This window comes from Doryrhamphus excisus, chromosome 1 (assembly GCF_030265055.1).
Source record: "Doryrhamphus excisus isolate RoL2022-K1 chromosome 1, RoL_Dexc_1.0, whole genome shotgun sequence".
NCBI lineage: Eukaryota > Metazoa > Chordata > Actinopteri > Syngnathiformes > Syngnathidae > Doryrhamphus > Doryrhamphus excisus.
Window position 1 is genome coordinate 20,389,942 of NC_080466.1, and position 23,825 is coordinate 20,413,766.

Consider the following 23,825-nt stretch of genomic DNA (forward strand, 5'->3'; position numbering starts at 1 on the left):
GACAGGGAGGAGGGGGGGAAGCAGGACGAGGAGGGTGAGAACGGGGGAGAGAAGGACGGGGAGAGAGGGAGCGGGGGGGAGGATGGGAAGAGAGAGGTGAGGCAGTTAGCACCGGCGCGCAGCATGGAGGAGCGGCGCCTGCTCCGTGTGAGCGGAGCGAGGGAATGAACGAGAGGCGCCGAAAGAGAGAGAGAGTGAGCGAGAGAGTAAGAGTGTGTGTGTGTGTGTGTATGTGTGTGTGAAAGAGAGAGAGAGCCAGAAAGAGAGAGAGAGAGAGAGAGCCTTATATACACAACAGACACACCACATTGAAGGACACACTTCAGCACAACACTACCAGCCAGGTAAGCAGGTGAGAATGAATGATCTTTTCTCGGGTGTGTAAACATTGCATCAGTGGACACAAGTGTGTATGCAGCAACACAATTTTAAATATTATTTCATTTTTCAGCAACACAATAAATCTCAAAATCAAACACACACACAGCAAAATACAAAATAAATACTGATAGTTACCATTTTCCTCTGTCATCATAAAATGACCCCGCTGATTGCAAAAAAAATTACTACTAAAATGCACCACAGGCTAAGTCAGTGTGCAGTGGAGAAATGTTGCATTTATTGCAAAAAATGTAAAATAAAATGCAAAAGTGTTCAGTAAAAAAATAAAAAATAAAAAGTAGGTGCAGTGTAATACCAGCACAGGGACACAGGCGGTAGTGTAGCTGGAGAGCTGTTGTTCAAGAGCACAACAGAAGGAGAGAGTTGATAAGTTCAGCAACCTCACTGTCTAAAAGAATGAAAAAAAAATGTATAAAATCAATTTCAAAATCAAAGTGTCAAAAAAAATGTCTGTTTGCCTGCAAAAATAAGTGTAGAAAAAAATATCTTGAGCCAAAAAAAAAAAAAAAAATTCTAAGCAGGTGGAGTTCAGTTCAGTAGAATCTGCATAGGATTCACGCAGCAGGGGAGAGTGAGAGAGAGAGAGAGAGAGAGAGAGAGCTGGACAAGGGGGTTAAAAAAAAAAAAAAAGCAAAACAAGAGGACGGACTCAGTGTTGGAAGAGAGCGCACGACCGCTGGCAAACCCGAGTGACGCTTCTTTTTTCGCCCTCTTTCCCTCCAACTCTGCCTCTCTCTTCCTGCTCACTTTGCTCCTCCAACCATTGACTGAGTGTGTGCCAACATGTAGAGGGACCACCTATTTGGCACCAAGTCACCAGTGCCGCAGCCAATACGCACGCTCCCCGCACCGAAAAGGGAGGGAAGAGGAATGGCAGGGGCAGAAGCAAAAAAGGCACGGGTGGGGGGATTGTGGGGGGGGGGTTGGAATCGTGCATGGTTGGTGGCTGGTAGTGGAAGTAGAGCGAGAAGGAGAGAGATAGAGAAGGAGGTTCTTGTGCAAGTTGCAAGCCGAGTGTGTGTGTGTCGTTTGTTAAATAGACAAGTTCCAATCTGCTGCAAAAAAGGCCAAGTCCACAGGATGTCATCTTTTAATATCGAGAGTGGATCTAAACACCCCGACCCCCCTCCCCCGCCCCTCCTTCGTCACCAGTGTGTTCCCCAGCTGAACCCCCTCTTCTCCAGAACACCCCCCACCCCCATCCAAACCCTCTGCACTCGCATTACAGCACCTTGGCATGGGATGGCATGAGAAAACACAGGCCCAAAATCCCACTAGACCCTGAGACCAGCAGCTGCTCCTGGATTTGCCACACAAACAAGGAGACGAAGTGGGGGGTTGAGCTGGTGAGGGGGGTGAAAATGTCTGCAACCACCCCCCCCAACCCTCTTCCTTACACTCTATTCCAAACAGCACTCATTCTTGCTTTTTTTTTTTGTTTTTTTGCACTTGAATCACCTCCTTATTCAAAGTTACTCAATTCCATTGATGCTATATTTGCTTGGAGGAATAATGTGTATTGGCTTTGTGTGATTAGCCTCGACATGTTCATTTCACTTCAACCAGTTCCAATTTGTCGTGTTTTTAAGAAATTATCATGTGCATATATGTAGAGTTTATATGTGAAATAAGCTTATAAACTGGAATTAATTCACTTTGTCTTGTGCTCATTGGCTGACTCACAAACCTGGAGAGAGCAAGCGGTGCCCATTGCATCATGAGATAAACATATAACATAAAAAAATGTAGTAAAAGTTCTATGAAAAAGTAACAAAAATACTCTATAACTAAAGTAATGGAATACACATCAATTACCATTACAAAGCTATGATTAATAAGTATTAAAAAGTACCTTCAGTATTAAAGAACTACACTAAATAACATATTGAAAGAATTGAGTTGCAATTTTACGAGCATGAGGTCGTCCACCACTGCATAATAAAAAAGTTGCCAAATTTTAAAAAATATTGGAAGAATGAAGACATATTCTTTTTTTTTTTTTTAGAAAATAATGTCAGCATTCGCAGAAAAAAAACATAATATTTCAAGAGTAAAATCCACCAATTATTAAATTAAGTTAAATCGCACTCATTTTGTCAAAATATTGCAATAGTCATTTTATTAGCATAAAGTTGTACGTTTACAATAACGTTGGAATTATATGACGGAAAAATGCACTTTTACAAGAAAGAAGTCTGAACTTTATGAGAATATGTAAAATTATGCAAATTTAGACAGTATTGCAAAAATGAAGCAAAAATGTTATGAGCGTAAAGTTATTGAAAAAATACCTTTACGAGTATAAAATTGTACGATTACAAAAATATTGTCGTTATACCAGAAAAAAAAATATTTAAAAAAATGTCGCAATTACGAGTACTAGCGAAATAGCCTATCGTGAATACTCATCACATTCACATGACTCGACAAACATTTATGGCTGATCTTGAAAAAGAACTATACGGTACGAACTGATATCGCCGAAGTTTTGGAGTTGGAGTTCAAGCTTGTTCAATTTACAAAAAAAATTCTTTATTTTTCTCAAGCTGCCATACCTCCCCTGAAGTATTTTGTTATATTCACGTTCCTTTATTTTTTAGTCTGTAAAAACTGTAAAACCAAAAAACTTAAAAAATATCAAATTCATTATATTTTTTAATGTGACTGAACTTCAGGTGTGAAAAAGATGTTTGTTTTTTTTTTTTCTCAAGCTGCTGCTGAAGTACTATATAATAGAGACATGTAATTTGACATTTTTTTCTTGTAATGACCGTACGAGGTAACAAATCTAATGCATTTTGTTTTGAATATGACTGAAGTTAGGTTAAAAAATTTCAAAATATGTTCTTTATTTTCCTCAAGCTGCTGCACCTGCCCAAAAGTACAATGTACCACTTTGACCCAAATTTCCAACTTATTTTCTTGTCATCACTGTTGGACATAAAAAAAAAAATTGAATCCATTTTGCTTTTAATATGAATGAAGTTAACAACTTTGACGAAAATATGTTTTGAGTTTAGCTGTGACGCTCCGTCGACAAGGGATTACAGCGACATGAATGGGAATCTCGGCGCTGGAGCGGACACAAACAGCTAACTCGTCATGTGGCAAAGTTGAGAGCCCAGACATTTCATACTTGGGTCCAAGTTGCCTACTGGGCAACGGGACTGCCTGTGTGTTTGTGTGAACACCTTACAAAAGTCCAAAGTCCTCTCCGTGGTGCCCAGGGCCGTCAGTGCTAGCCTGGCCCTGCTCCCTCACTGAATGTCTGGACAAGCGGGTCCAGTCCATTGCCTGACTGGCTGACTGACTGACTGACTGACTGGTTGGCTGGCGGGGTGGATGACTGCTTGGCTAACTGGGTCGGTAGCAAGCTGGCGGATTGCTGACTGGCTCGTCTTTGCTAATACGGGCAAGGTGGAGGGAGGGGAAGGCGCATACACCCATCTGGACCGGGCCGAGGCGGGATGGGTGCCGATTGTTTCAGCTAGCGTATGGCTGCCGACACAGTCTTGCTGGAGGACTGCATTTTGGGAATGAGAGCCGTAACAAAAAAAAAGGCGCTTTGAAAAATGGTGTTAAATAGCGCACATCTATTTTGGAATATGGAGGTGGGAATGGGATGGCAAAATATAATAAGAAAAAATATTATCACTAAGGAAATTCACTATTGCATTTACAGTGATATTTTTCAGTGATATATTATCATTCAATTTAATTAATAATGATAGTGAATTGTTATTAATATCATACATTAAATACAAAAATCACGCAAAATGCAACACACAAATACTATATCAGTCATACCTATCATATCTATCATTCACATTGACTTTTCATTATATAAAAATTCCTCATGAGGGTTCTGTGTACCCAGGTGGCAGTCTGTCAGGCTTCCACCACTGCAGGCTGCGTGGATCTGCGACCTTGGCATTAATTAAAGCGAGGGCGCATTCATCTTATCTCCGCAAGCCACGCTCAGTGTTTCACCAAACGACGACCTTTGTTCACCAGGCCGGCCAAGACAAGCTCCCCTCCTGCCCTGACAGGGTTCAACTCCCAGAGCCGAGCGGAGGCTTGAAAAGCAATGAAAAGCACCACAGGCACCGGACTGGGAGCAGCCAAGAACAACACTGGGAGAAATATTAAAAGATGGTGGTGGTGTTTTTACTATTTTATAAAGCAAACTAAATAAACAGTCATATGATAAATTGACCACAAAGACCAATACCGGGTGTCGGTTGCAACAGTGGGAACACTTTTAAAGTCAGATCGATGGTGGCATGCATGCAGTAATGTACAAAAAAAAAAAAAAAGCGGTCAGGACCTTTCACTGAAACTGTATGATTGCTTTTGAATTAAGCATCGGCTTACTCTGCACATTCAATGTCAAACCTGACAACGTTAATCGTAATAATCATAATAATCATAATAACAAGAAGAAAAAAATAAATATTTCATAATCCCTGCATAGTTTTAGCTAACTTGAACGACTGCTAGCTGTGTTTGCATTGACCTGGGGGCACGTTAATTAATCAGCATTGCGGACCCGCGTGTCTGCATGACTGTCAAGCTCGTTACTTGCTAAAATAAGCACAAAATTGTCATTTGCAAAGAAAAATTCCACATTGAACGCATGAAAAACCAAATACATTTGTGTATACTCGCCTGTACAATAAAAATATTGGTGATTTTAGTGATCATGTCCATGATTGTGCCTCCCAAAAATGTAAAATACATATATATATATATATATTATTATTATTATTATTTTTTGCACGTGTTTGCACGCTGTCGGCAAATCATTTCATTGACTTGTGAAGTGGATCAAAAAAAAAAAAAAAAGACACCACTTCGCTGAGTCATGATGCATTCACAGACTTCGACTGTTGGAACTCTATTGCAAACATCTGTCTTTTAAAATGCATTAAATTTTTATATGTGTGTGTGTGTGACAATATATATTCAAAAAAGGCTTTAAAAAACTGCAGCCATTTAAAACTATATGTAGGTGTGAAATGCATTAATATGTCGGTGTAAGACATATTATTAACATCATTAATTGTTATTTTGGATTCAAAATATGTCACTGGAATATCTTTTTAAAAATCTAATATTTTTGCTGCTTAAATAAAACTAATTGCCCTTCTTTCGCTTCACTTTGCTATGTTATTAGTACGCTTGGATGGTTATTCCATTGTAACACACTGATCAAAATTAGAACTCCTGATCAAGATCAAAGTTTGAAACACACAAACACACACACAAACACACACACACACACACACACACACACACACACACAGATCGTTGATGAGGGTTTCAGCGTGTCAGAGCATGTGATAAGTGGAATTTATCTCTTGACATCTGCTGCGTAAAATCACATATTGAGAAGTGCTGTGTTGATATCAGGGAAGCTTTTTTTTTTTTTAACGTGAACACCAAATAAGGTCTTAATTTCACATAAAACAGGCACCTTGGGTCATTGGACATTGGAACATTGGAGCACAAACGCAGGCCTATTCCAGTCTTTCCTGATGAAGAAAAAAAAAAAAAAAAAAAAACACAAGTTCCTGTGGGCTGTGCAAAGTTTCCATGTTGTCTTCCCGGCAAGGAGAGTAGGGAAAGTAAGGTGTGCTTTGAGCAGGCCAGTGAAATGGCGACCGGAGTTTAACAGCCTTAGGCCTCACAGATAAGTTGACATAAGCTCCTGCTTTTGGAAAACTCTTATGAAATACAACGTTCTCCCATCTCTTGCTATAGACTCAAGCCCCATTTCCACATTATTCCTCTACAAACACATTTTGCTGCCACTTCCTTCCAGCTCCAACCTATTCATACAATTCCCTGCATGGAAGTACGGGAGAGGGAAAAAAAAACATCCTCTTCTTCCTCCCATCAGCACAGATTGATGTTAATTGTGTGTCTGCGCATTGTTTGTAATTACACGTGTTTAAACACTGAAAGCGTTACTATGTGTGAAAGTCTGGAAGCCATTTGTGGCATGAGGTGGGGAGGAAAGGGGAAGGGGGGGGGGACGCGAGGAGTGATAGCAAGCCACGGCTTCTGCCCTACGTAACCCCACACTTTGGAATATTCCACATTTGTGCAAGTGCACGCTCTGAAAGGCACATCAAAGATGAGATCAAGCACGCTTTGTCATTTTTCATACATCCAGATTTATTCCGATGGATTTTTTATTATTATTATTTTTTTTTTATGAGGTTAGTGTGGTTTTACTGTGCATAAATATCACCACATACACTTAATTATAACCATAAGCCTGCATATTTTCATTGTATTTATCTGCAACCATCGTTAAATAAATAGAATGTGGGGGGTTCTGACTTTGGTTGCGTGGATGGAAAGTCAAAACTTCATACACCCAAATATTTTGTGGGAAGCGAATAGCCGACTACAGCGAAATGTTACACATTTACCGCCAGTAATGCAAAACTGACGTCTCATCTTGATAGCAGGACGGTAGATTAGAGGGAAGTGTTTCTTGAAGGCTCGATGGTATCTTTTTTTTTTTTTTTTTTACAAACACAAGTGGGCAATGTTAGAGATTTATGAGGAGATTATGGTGCGGCATGTTGCAAGCAACTTAATAAAAGAGCAAAGACGGGCTTGGTGTTGCATTACATAAAGTATATACAATATAAGTGAATGCGTACAGACATGCATATGTGTGTTTACATTGCATTACATTATGCGCCGTTCCTTTCGTGTTGCCTCGGAAAGACGCACTGCCAAGGCAGCTATTTTGCTCTGCCTTTGCTAGCGTAGCGCTTCACATTGTGTACTTTCTGTGCGGCTGGCATGGGAACAATTCGTAATCGTAATCGTGAAGGTTTTCATTCACACTGCCTGTACAGGCTGGCATGACCCGTTCAATTCCCACCTTTGTATTAGCGTTGTAATGGAGGGTGGACGGCACCTCTGTGCAGTTAAACACTTAATCTACACTGCTGTGTTGGCGATTGTCAAAAAGTAACTGTCAGATGCTGGTCACTATCCTGCGTTCTGTGTGAAAGGCAAAGGCGGATAAATGCCGGCTCTTCCGTTATGACTCTGATGCAACAAATAGCATTCGCAATCCTTATGTGGAACATGAACACATATTTATTTCCCTTTTCTGCGCATCCTTGCACAGGAAAACAAGTCAATATAAGCTAGCTAACAATGGACGTCACGGGAAGTACCCATTTTGACGCTAAAGCACTCACAAAAAAACTCAAAACAATATTCCATATATCTTCTATAATGGACTTAATAGACTATAAAAGACTGGAGCACACGTGCTGGAAGACACAGCTATCCTGTACAGTCTGTATCGATGCTGCTGTTATTGACAGAAGTAGCAAACACATGTGAAATCAATGTGCCTAAGACGTTTCTGTAATGTTTTAAATCATCAAAATACGGCAAACGACTGTAAGTAATTCCATTTTATCACCGACGTACTTGTTCTTGCACGATCACAGCCTGCGTATAAAACGATAAAACACTGCTAGAGGGCTTTGTAGTCTAAATAGGTGGATCCCAATGACAGCATTGTTAGCTAGCTCATATTAACTTGTTTTCTGGCGTTATAATGCACAGAAAAGTGAAAGAAATATGTGTTTATGTTTCACATAAGAATTGTTAATGACGAGAAAAATTCCAAAAAAAGTGCAGTTCACCTTTAACACAATAAAATAGATTCTTTTTACTCAAATGTTGCTGACATTTTAAAGTAAAACATTAAAAAAATGACATGATTGCTAATGCATTTGAATCTATCCATCCATTTCCTACCACATTGGAAATGGATGGATAGAGCCAATGCTAGCTGTCATTCCGATATATTCCGAGTCAGACACCAAAACTTGATTGTTATTGGATAATGCCGTAGCCTACCCGAGTCATTGAGATGTCAAAAAGTAAATTTCCCTCAATTAATCAATAGTCAGCTAGCTAATTCTACAGAGCAAACCTTTTTGACAAAGAATATGGTGTGAACATAAAAATAAAGAATTGGGGTACCCCTTCTGTGACCCTAAAAACGGATATTTAGTATCGAAAATGGATGCATGGAGGGCCTCTGTTTTGGTCTCACACTTTCTGCCTCACTGTCAATTACAGGGCATGTTGCAAACACCACATCCGCATTGGCGCGGGCTCGAGCACCGTGGGCCTTGAGGTCTTGGACCTCATAGTTAGCTAATACTGGGAGAATGAAACAGATAATGAAACCCAATACACCCCCCAGCTCCTAACAAGCAGCAGCAGCAGGCGAGGACCGCGTCTCGTCAGACAAGAGATGCACTATTGAGAGACCCCCCCCCCCCCCCTTTCTTTTATTCCTCATTCTGTCTGTGGGCAAGGCCGGATGCCAACCTCTCTCCAAAGCCGGGCAGAGTGCCCTCACCCTTTTATTCAAAAAAATGTGACGGGCTCACACGTTCAGTCTGTGCACAGCGCCTTCAAATTTCTTTCTTTCACCTCAAACATGTCAGAGTTTAACACTTTTTCCTTTACTGAAGTTAAAAAATATTGTTGCTACAGTCCCCCACTGAGGCCTTACTGCCTGTGTACTTCATCACCATTGCCTCTAACACAGGGGTCTCAAACGCGTGGCCCGTGGGCCAAATGTGGCCCGCAGGACACTAGTTTGAGGCCCCCACCTTGACATGAAAGTTTAATGTTAGTACGGCCCGCGCAAGTTTGATATGGATGCTGTATGGTATCATGTACCCAGAAAAAATTATTACGTTTGATTAATGTTCATGTTAAAGGTTAAATAACTGTTAATAGTTATCCTCCCTATCCGTGTGGAAGTGGTAGGTTTTTGGCTATTTAAGTTCAAAGGAAATAACTTGAAGGCTACCGTTTAGGTCGCTAGCTCTCTAGTTTGCGAGTTAGCATGTGTCTCAAGACCCTGCAGTTGCGCAATATGTTGTAAATAAAAAGAGTATAAATGTGACTATAGTCGTGTTTTGTCATGTCTACAGGGCTCTAATAATGCTTTGTTCATTTTAATCTGAAAAAAATAATTTGTCTACCCACCAACTATATGTGGTTTCTTAAGTTTTTATTATTTGCCGTTTTATTATTATTATTATATTTATTTATTACTGATTGATTGATTTTCTTTATTCTTGATTTATTTATTTATTTTTCACCTTATTTTGTGCAGAAAAATAAAAATGAAGATATTTGAGAACAGTGGAATGTTTTATCAGAGCTTTTATTGTAGAAAATCGGAACCAAAGCACTGAAAAAGTTTGTATATTTTTCTGTTTTTAATAAATGCGTTTTTTTTTGTTTTTTTTTGGAAAACCTGATGACCAGACCCTAGCTCCAGTGGCCCCCAGGTAAATTGAGTTTGAGACCCCTGCTCTAACATATCCCACTCTGCTCACTTGCACTTTTATTCCCTGGACTGCTACTCCCCAAAGAAATGCACTGAGAGGGAGAGGCCTTTTATATGGGACCACTTTTAACTGAAACTAGAGCCGTTTTGGTCATTCAATTAAAAAAAAAAAAAAAAGGACAAAGTAACAACGCCAACTACTGGCCTGTCACACTAATCAATAAATCACTTAATCGCTCATTTAAATAAATAACAAAGTTGCTAATTTTACCGGCCTTGATGAATTGTTATTGTCATGCGCGTTTGTTTTCCACAAGATGGGTTCACTCTTCATCGGAGAGTGAAACCTCCTCTCAGACATTCACCATCTTTGTCTCAGTATGTGGAGTCGGGGCAACTTGCGACTTGAGTTCTGCAAGCTAGCACATCGTGAGCAAGCAAATGCAAATACGAATGAAGGCACAAAAGCAATAGAATGTCAAAGTCTCAGTGTGGGAATATTTTGTTTTTAACCAGAATGAACAATGTGAGCATGTGAACACCGTTGAAACGACGTCGCATTTGTTTGAAAGTAGTGACGAGGAAGTAGGGCAATACATCATCCTGTCCAGTTTTCCCAACTGGGAAAAAAAACTACAGATTAAGGTGGCGCAGAGCCTTCGTCCCGACATTCAATGCTTATTGAGCCGTTTGGTCAGCAAAGTGAATATCAACAAAACAGCACAAAATGATGCACGCTCACAGACAGTGTCGCTCGCTACATTGCAATACAATTAAAAAGCCAACATTTCAGGAAGTGTTTGACAGACCGTACAAACTGTCCGGGAGAACATACCTCTCACAAACGGCGACTAGCACCACAAGCACCAGCTCTGAGATAATATTTAGCACAGCTGGTTTTTGCTACATTGCTACTCCAGAGAGATCCTGCCTTAAACTATACACGGTCGACATGTTGGTTTTTTCCTTGCTCGGAGTCTCTCAGAATTAAGCGGCTACGGATTTGCATATGGCCTGTGGCAAGTCTGCAGATTTTTTTTTGTTTACCTTTGTTAGCCTGTTAAGAAATAATACCCAATGTTCATTATTTATTCAAGTGCAATTTTGTTTACAGAGACTTGATACTCCATTTGATTTATTGTTTTTATTGTCGTGTGCTTTTTATTGGAGTGGCTGTTTTTTTGTAACAGAGGCATGGTCCATTTTCCAAAAAAAAAAAATGTATGTGCAATTTTTGCTAAAAGAGACTGAGAATCCATTTTATTTTCATTTTTTCTCAAATAACATGTAAATTCCGACTTTTGAAAGTCAACATATCACCACCTTCTTTGATGACGCATATTGTTTATAATAAGTTATAGTCTAAATACATTCATATGTTTTCCAGCCCTTTCCATCATCAAAGGTCATGACTTTGCTTGGAAAATGTCCCAAATGCTTGTAAAAATACCAAATTCCTGTGTAATTCAACTATACTTATGTAAACACATATTTGTATATTTGTCTAAAAACTCGTATTTCAAACCTGCCTTTATGCATATCTGGTGAGACTTCATTCAGAAACAACATGTTGATAATAATAAAAAAAATAATTTTAATTTACTTTAATTTTATAAATTTGGCCCTTTCCATCATCAAAGGTCATGACTTTGCTTGGAAAATATCACAAATGCTTGTAAAAATACAAAATTCATGTGAAAACCACACAAAAGTTCATGCAAAGTATAATTCAACTATACTTATGTAAACACATATTTGTATATTTGTCTAAAAACCCATATTTCAAACCTGCCGTCATGCATATCTGGTGAGACTTCATTCAGAAACAATGTGTTGATAATAATTTTATTTTTTTTTACTTACTTTACTTTTATAAATTTGGCCATCATCAAAGGTCATGACTTTGCTTGGAAAATACCCCAAATACTTCTAAAAATACAAAATTCGTGTGAAAACCACACAAAAGTTCATGCAAAGTGTAATTCAACTATACTTATGTAAGCACATGTTTGTATATTTGTCTAAAAACCCATATTTCAAACCTGCCGTCATGCATATCTGGTGAGACTTCATTCAAAAACAACATGTTGATAATAATAAAAATAATAATTTTACTTATGAAAAGTGGTACACCCCCACACCCCACCTATATGACATTGTTAAGGTCTATGATGCCCACAGTTTGACCTTGGAACAGATTACCTATTTACCTAATATGTTTCCTATGCAAAATTGAGTCGAAATCCAAGGACATTTAGAGGTTGAATGGCAATTACAGCTCCGCAAGTTCCGCCCGCTCAAAAGTGTATGTTACAGTAAGTGATTTTTCACAAAGCAGATGAGAAGCCAACCATGCGAGCATGGCGAGAGCGTCCTATCAGGGACACTGAAGCTTGCAGATTTAATTCTGCTTATCATGTGAGCTGGAGCCTCGCCTGCTGGGGGTTGGCGCCACGAGGGTTAACCAGTGCCCACTCCCTGTGGCATGATATGAGCTGGGTCTTTGCCTGTGCACTCTGCCTTGTCTGTCTGTCTGTCTGTCTGTCAGTCTGTGACGAGTTGGAGGCTTTATGACTCTAAAGTAGGCGGTCACTCCCGACCAGCCGCCCAGCCGACTTTGATCCCATTAGGGTTATAAGGTGTCTGTTTCAAATGACTCTCGGAGAGCTGTGTCTTAATCTCTGTTAAGCTCGAGTGGGGTGAGGTCAAAGGGAGACGGGGATCTTGATGGCAGCGTGTCTTGAGCTGGCAGTGTGCAGGTTAAAGGTCGATGTGTCCATTTTGTGCGGCGTTCCCCGCGGAGCGAGCACTAAGTAAGCCAGGCCGAAATGAACGGAGCATGCAGACAAATACACGCAGGGCAAGAAACAAAGAGCCATCCAGCATGCACCGGTGTATAAATACTAGGTCCTTTTTGAAATATTTGTTTTCAAACCATCACTTTCCCCTTTTAGACAAGACACTGATGGGATGATTGGGTGTCACGTTTTCTTCTTTGTGACTGACTTCCCCGACCCAAACTACCGACCTCAGGAGCACCATAGCACTACAGGGAGACGGCCTCAAGTACATTTCCTCATAGGGGACATGAAAACAGAGAAAACCCACCTCTATAAAAGGCCTGCCCATAAAAAGAACAGTCAACTAGACAAATATCAAATATCTATAGCATTCAAAATATAAAAAAAAGAAAAGAAAAGAAGGTGTCAGTATCTACATTTCTCCTGTCTAATTGGAAAAAAAAAGATCTATGCAATGCATTTCTTGGACACACAGTGTTATTTCCCAGTGAATGGTGCTGTGTTTATCAGTTCTCAATAGCCACATACCAGTCAGTCTCCATTTATAAACATGTGATTGTATGAAAAGATAGTATCACAGGAAAGTGCGCCAGAAGGAGCGAGCTGGACTGCAAGCAGCTAAGAGCTGCCACGTCAGATGCTGCCGAGGCTTCTTGGCCGTCAGCACTAAACCCACACACACACACGCACACACAAGTCAGTGCAGGACACACACACACACACACACACACGTGCATGGACTTCTAAAGAGTTTGCCTTTCATAGAGTCAGCAGCCAAGGCTGACACCTCTGCTCAGTGTAGCATTCACCGCTGTCTCTGTGTGAGTCAACGTACATGGAGCCGCTCCATCAACAACACTCACAGGCCCTAATAATAAAGCCAGCAAATCCCTCGCTCCGTTTTTCCACTGCCACATGTCAGAGGGGGCACGGCCCGGTCCTCCACGTATCCTGTTTTAATTCTTACGGATTTTACACTCAGCCGTTGACACTCAGTGCAGTAGTCAAGTTTAAAAAACAAAAAAGTATATAAAGTAGAGTAAAAAAAAGACAATTTAACAAGATATATACAAGATATATACAAGATATCCAAAATGGTATTGCACAGGAGCAGATATATTAATTTTAGTGCAATGATCAATGGGTCATAGTGCAAATAATGACTGGTGTGTACAGATGAGTAAAGTCACATATGAGTGTATTGTAATGGGCTGTTAAATAAGTAAATATGATTGAGGTAGCACAGGATACTGCACTGAAAAGAGAAGCTCTCCAATTTCGTTGTACATCTTGTATAATGACAATAAAGGCCATTCCATTCCATTCCGTTGACACTCCTTATAAAAAAAACTTACCCCAAAAATTGAATTGAATATAATTTATCCTCTTTCAGTCATATATGAACTGCTTTTTTATAATATTTCTACATATAACAACACTATTATTCAAGCTTCATGACCCCCAGAAGAGGAATAACAAAATGACAGGTATGGGATAAAGAAACACTGATTCTCCAGATATCCTTTGCTTCCTCCGAGGGGCTGAATTACAAGTTTGAGGCATTAGCATTCCTTCACATCATCAAAGAAACCCAATATAAACCAAAGATTTTAGTCAGCTGGGCAGCAGAGACGAATACAAAACAGATAAAAAAAAACAAAAAAACATCCAAATTAAACAGGAATAAAGCGGTTGAATTGTGAGGCGATTTTTAGAAAGCTTGTGCTCTACACAGCACGGGCAGGTAGGAAGTAAAGTGGCTTTTAAGCCTACTAAATCCAACATATCCCAGATAAGACTGGGGCTTTCTTGGGGAATGAAAGAGGAGGAGGCTAAAAAGGAATGAGGGTGAATTAAAAGACAAAATGGGAAGCCAAAGGGAGACAGAAGGGAGCTGAGATTGTGCAGGCAAATATAAGACAGCACATAATAAAAGGAGGTGGGAAGCAGGGAGGTGTTAGGTAAGCAGAGCATGTTTTCTGAGGAAAACGCATGTGAATTTTGGTGTTGTCTGATCCTGTCTTGTGACGAAAGAACACGGAGAGCTATCCAGAAAGATCTGGAGGGCTTTCGTTCTGTCATTCAGTTCATGAAAACATGAAAAGGCGGGGGTGTCCAACGTGTGACCAATTTTCTGCTTGTTTTTATTTTTATTTAATATAATCTGAAACAAAAGTGAATCCGCTATTATGAGGTACAGTATATTAATATATTAATTCATTCATTTTCACAAGGGGGCGAGAGGCAGGGTACACCAGCCAATCACAGGGCACATATAGACAAACAACCATTCACACTCACATTCATACCTATGGACAATTTGGAGTCACCAATTAACCTAGCATGTTTTTGGAATGTGGGAGGAAACCGGAGTACCCGGAAAAAATCCACACATGCACAGAGAGAACTTGCGTACTCCACACAGAGGTGGCCGAGGGTGGGTTTGAACTCGGGTCTCCTAGCTGTGAGGTCTCCACGCTAACCACTTGTCCGCCATGCAGCCATATTAATAAATTCATTCATTCATTTTCTACCGCTTATCCTCACGAGGGTGCTGGAGCCTATCCCAGCTGCCTTCGGGCGAGAGGCGGCGTACACCCTAGATTGGTGGCCAGCCAATCACAGGGCACTTATAGACAAACAACCATTCACACTCACATTCATACCTATGGACAATTTGGAGTCGCTAATTAACCTAGCATGTTTTTGGAATGTGGGAGGAAACCGGGGTACCCGGAGAAAATCCACACATGCACGGAGAGAACGTGCAAACTCCACACAGAGATGGCCAAGGGTGGGCTTGAACTCGGGTCTCCTAGCTGTGAGGTCTCCACGCTAACCACTTGTCCGCCATGCAGCCATATTAATATATTCATTCATTTTCTACCGCTTATCCTCACAAGGGTCGCGGGGCTGCTGGAGCCTATCCCAGCTGCTTTCGGGCGAGAGGCGGGGTACACCCTGGACTGGTTGCCAGCCAATCACAGGGCACATATAGACAAACAACCATTCACACTCACATTCATACCTATGGACAATTTGGAGTCGCTAATTAACCTAGCATGTTTTTGGAATGTGGGAGGAAACCGGAGTACCGGGAAAAAATCCGTGCAAACTCCACACAGAGATGGCCGAGGGTGGGATTGAACTCGGGTCTCCTAGCTGTGAGGTCTGCACGCTAACCACTCATCCACCATGCAGCCATATTAATATATATTACACTAATTTTCTTGGTTAACAATAGTATGAAAAACAATTAGAGAGGATGCAAAGTGGGATGTATTGTGGTCATCTACCATGCATTTCTAGTTTTCTTGGCCTTTACTGATAGTATGCATATATTACCTGCAGGGTGCATGCATGCGCATGTAAAAAAAAAAAAAAATGGAGGAGACAGGTGTACACAAGCAGGCCAGGACACAGAGTCAACAAACAAGGGTCAAATTGAATCATGCCTAGTTTGTTTACTTAGCAGTGGTTGGGTTTTCACTTAGAAACCTCCCAAACGCCATTGCAAAATTCATCCTTTTAGACTCCGCAGAGAACATTCAAACAGTATTAATTCCCCTTGCTGGGAAAAGGGACAACCTTTTCCCGGAGCTATCCATAACATCTGAATATAAAAATAAATACGCAGAACGGGCTTTACCCTCAAGTGAGAAAGAGGAGGGGGGGTATCTGAGTGTATGTTTTTCCAACTTGTATCAGTGTCTTGGGCGACATATTGCAGCTCGACGTCTACTCTTTAAAGCCACGGCTATGGCTGTCTTCACCTTCGTTATATCTTTAACCACGCCTTTCTCTCCGCTGGACGCCCCCCCTTGTGCCAGTTAACTCACCACGAGCCATTGGGAGAACCACAAGAATGCTTAAATCAGCATAATTAGGCCTGCGTGTACTTTAAACACACACGTTTCCCCCAAGCCTGGACCCCTGCCACCCGTACGCCGCCACGGTCTTTCTCTTTCAGTCAATAAACATAAACATTCCTGTAAGGTACTGTACACGTACTCGCAAAATAATGTACAGTACATGAGGTAAAAGTGATGCAGCACATCGCTTTTCCCACCCTGCTTAGGCTCCCCGGTGCAGCTGTTCTTCAACAACTGGCCCCCAAAACCACTACAACCACACTAACACACTTTACGACGCGGCTTAGCGTGAGGCGGGCTAAATGAGTTTAGCACGGGCGCTAAAAGGCTGGTTGTAAAGTTTCCATAAGCGGGGCTGGTAAAAATCAAGCGGGAGCATGCGATGGCATCAATCTTGCGGTTTTGTGCCACAAAACATCTGCATGTGTTTTAGCTTTCACTGGAGCGTTAACAAACAATTGCCTGCTAGCCAAGGGCATGATGCTCTGCTGCACATGAGGATTATCATTACAGACCATTTAATAATAATAATCACCACCATCAGAAATGAATCAGCCCAAGCATGTGATGTGATATTCGGGTTGCCGTGGGGATCATATTGCCATGTCTGGATTATTACTGTGCATCTGTACCTGTTGGAGCAGCAGCGTCACTGCATATGTGTGTGTGTGTGTGTGTGTGTCTGTGTGCATGAGATAAGAGCAAAAATGCAGCTGATACAGTATCAAAACACACTAGAAAGTTAGTAAAGTAGGCTACATGCCCACAAAAGTATACATTTTATCTTACTTTGATACATATATACTGTATTTTCCAGACTATAAGTCTTTTTTTCATAGGTTGGCTGTTCCTGCAACTTCAGAGCAACGTATAAATGAAAAACTGTTTATGTTACAGGCTGCATGGTGGTCGAGTGTTTAGCACACAGGCCTCACAGCTAGGAGACCAGGGTTCAATTTCACCCTTGGCCATATATGTGTGGAGTTTGCATGCGTGGGTTTTTCTCCGGGTACTCCGGTTTCGGTTAATTGGTGACTCCAAAATTGTCCATAGGTATGAATGTGAGTGTGAATGGTTGTTTGTCTATATGTGCCCTGTGATTGGCTGGCGACCAGTCCAGGGTGTACCCCGCCTCTCGCCCGAAGACAGCTGGGATAGGCTCCAGCGCCCCCGCGACCCTATTGTGAGGATAAGCGGTAGAAAATGAATGAATGAATGAATGTTCATGTTACATAAACCCTGGACATCTTTTCTGTTCATGTTTATTTTTTGTGTAGCTGAATAACCATTGTGTTAGCATATCTTACACCTATTCAGCCTGTTCTCTATTCTTTTATTAATGTTAGAACTTGCCTTCCAAGAGGACATAATGTCTGTTTTGGTCAAGTAGTTTGGAAAATAAATTACCTGCAAAAAATGCGACTTAGGTATGTTTTTTGTCAACCTAATTAAGCATTTTTGGCCTTGTGCGACTTATACTCCGGACCGACTTACGTTTATATATATATATATATATATATATATATATATATATATATATATATATATATATATATATATATTCCATAGTATGCTACTCTTGTGATGGTCCCTGCACATTCATTTCTACTCATAAGCATGGATTTGGGTAAATCCTGCTGGGAATATAACTGACGCCACTGGCTTTGGAGGTCCACTTGTGTTGCCATGGGGTTTACATGTCATTACAGCAAAACTTTACATGTTTTTTTTTTGGTTTTTAACGGCCTCAAATACAGATAACATTCACAGAGTCTCATATTGCTCGCCTGCAGGCATGCAACACTGAGCGCCACTCTATGTTTGAAACCATTTGTCAGCAACATTTGATCAAAGTGGTGTGATACTGTTAATATGAGGATGTGTGTTTCTAACTAGGCCCACAGAGACAAGCCGCTCTCTGTTGTGCGTGTGTGACACACCAACCGCACAGGCGCCCACAACTGTGGATCTTACACAGGGTTCAGCCGAGGTAAAGATATGATATATTACGCAACGGGTTATAGATTTTTCCACCCCTGGCCAGCTGCCAGCACTCCCAACAGGAGAGAGAGTGAAAGGGGGAGGATCAGAGAGCAGCACACTTTGTTCCACAATGTCCGATTCACCAACTGGCCTCCCAGTTACAGCGAGGAAATGATGCGTTCTTGTGAATCACTCCATAATATTGGGAGTAACACATGCTGGTACACGCTGGTTAGTGGAGTTTTATCATTTACATTTATGAGGTCTGTTTGATATTTCAGCCACCGCCTCCCTCGGGTTGGGTGTGTGGACAGCCGCCGCCGCCGCCACTGCTGCTGCTGCTTCTGCTTGGCTTCTCTTTGCTACACACACAAACACACACCCACACAGTCCAGGCAAAAAAATAAATAACCCAAGGTAGTCATTCCACACAGGGGGAAGCACAGGCTTTGATTAAAAGATAGAAGAACAGCTAAAGTTGATACAGAGCGATTTGTTCCGATGTCCAAACAACGTTTCCCATAGGAAATAATCTGTTCCAGCATTAACCAGTGGCCAGCGTTATTCAGGGGAGAATTGCAATTTGACATTCTGTCATTGTGATTAGAAAGAACATTTGTGTGGGTAAGTATTTCCCCAACCGATCACTCAATCGTGGCAGATTCACAAATACTAGCTTGTTTACTGGCAAAATTTGGCAAAATGAAAACTACCAGGGTTAGCTTAGTTTAGCAGATCATGCTATTGCGGATGTGTGTGGATGTGTGTGTCTACGCCGCTTATTAATGTTTAGAGCATTTTACGATGAGATTTATACAGACAAACCAATCGGTGGTGCCCAAGTGAGTCAGAGCTTCTCTTCCTGCCGCTCACACATAGTAGTGGGCCACAATAGTGATGTGACTTCCTGTGAGAACAGATGGACCAAAAACCAACTTTGCCCAACTTTCTACAATCAACGGATGTGGATATGGAGGAGAACAACATCGATACAAAGTATCGATTGGATGAACAGAAAAGATGTCCAGTGTTTATGTAACATAAATATTCATTCATTCATTCATTCTCTACCGCTTATCCTCACAAAGGTCCACTTTGGAAATTTAGTTGGGATCAAAATCAAACTTTCCACAGCAGTCCAATGCCGATTGCTTGCCTCCATTTTTAAAACTGAAGAACATCTCGATCTGCGTGTTATGTCATTTCTGAGCATGCGCTAAAAGAACGCACCTGGGATCAAGATCAAATTAAATTTTGCTAATATTTTATAATTAAACTCGGGACATGTTTGATATAGATATATATTTTAAAGAAAAACTGGACTTGTGAATGGCGTATAGAAGGGTTTAGATTCTGTTCCACAGATGGCGCTAATGCACACGAAAGCTGCTTGCCAACCGCCAATAAACAACAGAAGAAGAAAAACACCACGAAGAAGAACGCAGTCTGACAACTTTCCGATTGAGCGGGTACAAGATACCTCAATCGGATTGGGGAAAGGAATATTCCACCCCTGTGAATCCGATTATATGTTTATTCGGATTGGCACTTTTCTTTCGGAATGAGGTGTATACAAAGGTTACATTATTTTGAAGCAAATAACCCGAATGCAATTGGAATATTTGGGTCCATGTATACGAGTCAAGAACAGCCACATACTGTCTAGTCGGTATATTCTAACATGTTCTCTGGCTGTAGACTACATCATTTGACCAAGCAGAGCAGCCGTCCAACACAACTGCACTGGAACTTCGAAATCACCAACATAAAGTCTATAATGTGCACGCATGGCAGACATCTTGGGTGTCTGTTTCCAATCAGACGCTGGCCTGTCATCACCGCAATCTCTTCTTACTTACCGAGTGCGAAGCATGCATATGTTAATGAAAGTTCTCATATCAGCCTGGACTACATTCTTCCCGCCGGGATTAAGAAGGCACACATACGGTTCACACACACACACACACACACACACACACAGCATAGAAATGCTTTCACAGAGCTGCTTTGGCCTAGATCTTGAACACAGAGGTACTCTTTTAATTGGGCCCTTGATGCTCGACATAGGGCGTACTTCCTCTAATTAGCTATATCTATAGCGTATGGGAGGGTGTATGAATGCATGCATGTGTAAAATCGTCTTTTGAGCAACTCCAAACTAACTAAGAGCTTTAATTTCACGCTAGGCTGCATTGTCCTATTCAGCGGGGTTACCCCCACAAAAGACCCTCTGAGAAAATCAAAAGGAGCGCAAAACACACCAATAGGTGATTGGGGGGGGGCGACAGGAGGAACAGGAGCCGGGCTGAGACAAACAACAACACAACAACAACAATGCCTATCTCGCAGTAACCGTCATTCCTCTTTTGAGGGGAGCTAATTGAGGAGGAGGAGGAGGAGGAGGAGGAGGAGGAGGAGGAGGAGGACGAAGGTGAGGGGTAGTGTCGGCCCTCAGCAGCTGCAAGAGGAGAGATGAACTGGAGTGGGCTACTCACGTTTCCGCCATCTCATCATCTTATCTGCTGCTGATATATTTAATTAATGAATGAAAGTTCGAGCTGCCCCGCTTTTGATACTCCAACGTGGAAAGGAGCCCAACAAAAAATGGGTCCCAAAGTTGCATGAAAAAGTGACATATTGCAAGATGAGGTTTGCGCCGCCACTTTTGCAACCGGCGCTTAGCATCGCAGATATGTAGCCTGTAGCTTGTACTGACATATGAAGCGAGTTAAACATCAAAATCTCAGAAGTGCCTTTTGATCCCAATTATATTTTGTCTAATATTTGGTCTGCAGACCAAAAACATCACAATCCTTGAGGTATGTAACCTGGAAGTGTTTGAGTCTGTGGAATGAGCGGATTACGCACTCCCCAGCATCCTTTGCTAGAATTAAAATGATCACTTTTGACTGTCTTATGTCTTTTTAATGTGTTATTTTGTACAGACAGGATGATATAGTTAAAGTCCTCCCATTTTAGTCATGTACAAATGAATTATTTTGACTTTTGGTCTGAATCTGGCACCCATATTATGAATGATTTTGTGCTATATATACAATATTGTTTCCACATTTAAAATCAAAATACCAATTCCAGAGTTTATTACTTGGATCGCTGTAAGGCGGGATATTTTCCATACTCTTCAACCGGGCGGATTTGACACATATGCTCTCGTCAATGCTGAACAAGCATTTTGTAGACATAATAACATTCAAAAAGTCATCAAGACAAAAAAAAAAAAAATAAGACCCATGCTTGTGTGTGTTGGTGTAAATGTGTTCTGGTGGTAGTTGGAATTGGGCAGGAAGTGACATCAGGGGTTCAGAGTTGAGTTTTAGTTTGGCGTTGATTACGACCGCAACAGTAGCTTGTGTTAGGAATCATTGTACCTATTATGAAATTATTAAAACCTGCAATAAAGTGGCATATTTTGGACTTGTCAAATGTCTTCACAAAGAAATAAATTAGTGACAGAATCTGTATTGTATTCGCCGCAATGAATTACATTTCAAAAAGTTAAAAAATATATCCAACAAATTGGAATATGACCAGTATCTCGTCAGCTTTGGTGGTTTCATAGACTATAACAAAAAGCTGCATGACTAAAACAAAGGAGGGAGGGGTCTTTCTCGCTTTTATCTATCTGTCTGCAACATATGTGGTTCAGTCTAATTTTACATGATGCTAGAATACATATGCATCGGCTCAATACAACTATATCACAAAACAACATAAGACTGCTATAGGGGACGCCTGACTCCACTGGCCACAGATCAGCCTAATCCATACTGGGAGGCAAGAAAGGAGGCTGTATTCACACACACACACATATACGTAACTGCATACACAACTTCAATACACACACATATACCCCTCGTCTATCCACACAAGGGACAGCTACCTATTACTCCATAGTGCCAAGTGCCTCAGTTAAGCCGGATAAATCCATTTTGAATGGCCAGTCAGGGAGACAGTGCTGATAAGGGATGATGAGCACACACATACACCAAGACATCCTGCCTCCGTTTGTTGGAAAATGTACCAAACAACTCTTGTCGGCAAATCAGGCTTCCCCATGAATCTGCTTAAGTGACATGTTTGTGTCGTCGTTCTCCATCCCTTCATCACGGCCCAACAGCTCTCACTTAGGGGGCCAAGCAGTATAAGGTGGACCTGGTTTGCTTCCAGAAGGAAGGATGAATAAAATAAAAGAACACAATGTACCCCTGGGGTCGCGCCTGCCTGCCTGACTACATCCCACCGCCTGCCTGGCATCCTGGCATGGCCGCCTAGCCACTTTCTGCCGGCCTTGCTTCCACTACAGCAAACCCATTCTTCCCTGCATTTGCACGGCCTACCAGGCAACAGTGTGTGTGTTTGGTATGCCAACCTTGGTTTATACGAGGCCTAACAAAAGCAGAGACATCAGCCCCAAAATGGGAAGTGAGTACGACAACCTGTGTTTCACAATGACATTTTTTTTAAGAATCAAATATTCAAACTGTGGCGATGCTGAGGAACACTCTCGATTTTTTAATTAAGCAATCAAAAAATGCTTTTTCTTTTTTACTTTACTCATCTGAGTCAAAGTATTATTTTTAAGCACTGCTGAATGACACTTTGATGTGTAAATGCGAAGTGTCATTTGAATTGTGAGTGTCATCATTTTGCTATGTCAACACTGCTTAATCACTGAGAATAAGACTTTTTTTTTTTTTTTGGTAAATCAAGCATTTTAAAAATCCATCCGTGCTGAAAGACAAGCATTGCACAAATTCTATTGAGTGTCAAAAAATATAGTTTCAAATTAAGCATTCACGAGTGCTTTTCTCAACAAAAACACTTAGTTATTCACATTAATGTGTGCCATGGAAACCTTTTATTTTTTTTATGTATCAAAAAAATGCCCCAAAACTACTGAGAAACGTACATGCAACTTCACTGTTGTCCAAACAGGCTATGGTGGTATCTATAATTAAGCGTCATAATATGTATAATTGAGCATTCAGAGGAATGCTGCTGCAGACAAAAATACTTTTTTGTCTACATGCTGGGAGATTCACACTTAATCCTGCATTTGTTAGCCAAAAATCTGCACGGTGTCAATATCCAGGTACAAGCAAGCACACTGATGCTATTGTGCATCCAAAGAGAACTGTAGAAAATGTATGCTAAAAGACAAGCATTCATATTAATGCTACTGTGTGTCCAAAAATATATCTCATATGTATCTGTGAATGCTTAGAGGCAAGCACAAAAAAAATACATTGATATTTATTGATTTTACTGTGTGTAATTAGAAAAATACTAACTTCTGGTGCTTTCTTGTGCACCAAAACAAACTGCATGAATGCTAAGAGACAATCATAGTGAAGTATGTCTGGATTGCATGTCAAACATTCAAATTTC

General features: G+C 40.9%; 1 protein-coding gene across 19 annotated transcripts in view; it reads right to left on the reverse strand.

Annotated features, from left to right (window-relative positions):
* LOC131124059 (nuclear factor 1 X-type-like) overlaps window positions 1-23,825 on the reverse strand; it is a 185,126-nt gene that overhangs the window by 96,869 nt on the left and 64,432 nt on the right. Inside the window, exon 1 of one of the 19 annotated variants that reach the window (XM_058065533.1) lies at window positions 517-1,175. The exons of the other annotated variants lie outside the window; for them this stretch is intronic. Coding sequence (XP_057921516.1) covers window positions 517-519 — 3 coding nt within the window. The 5' untranslated portion in view covers window positions 520-1,175. Of the gene's footprint in view, window positions 1-516; window positions 1,176-23,825 lie in introns of those variants that run through there. 19 annotated transcript variants of the gene reach the window in all.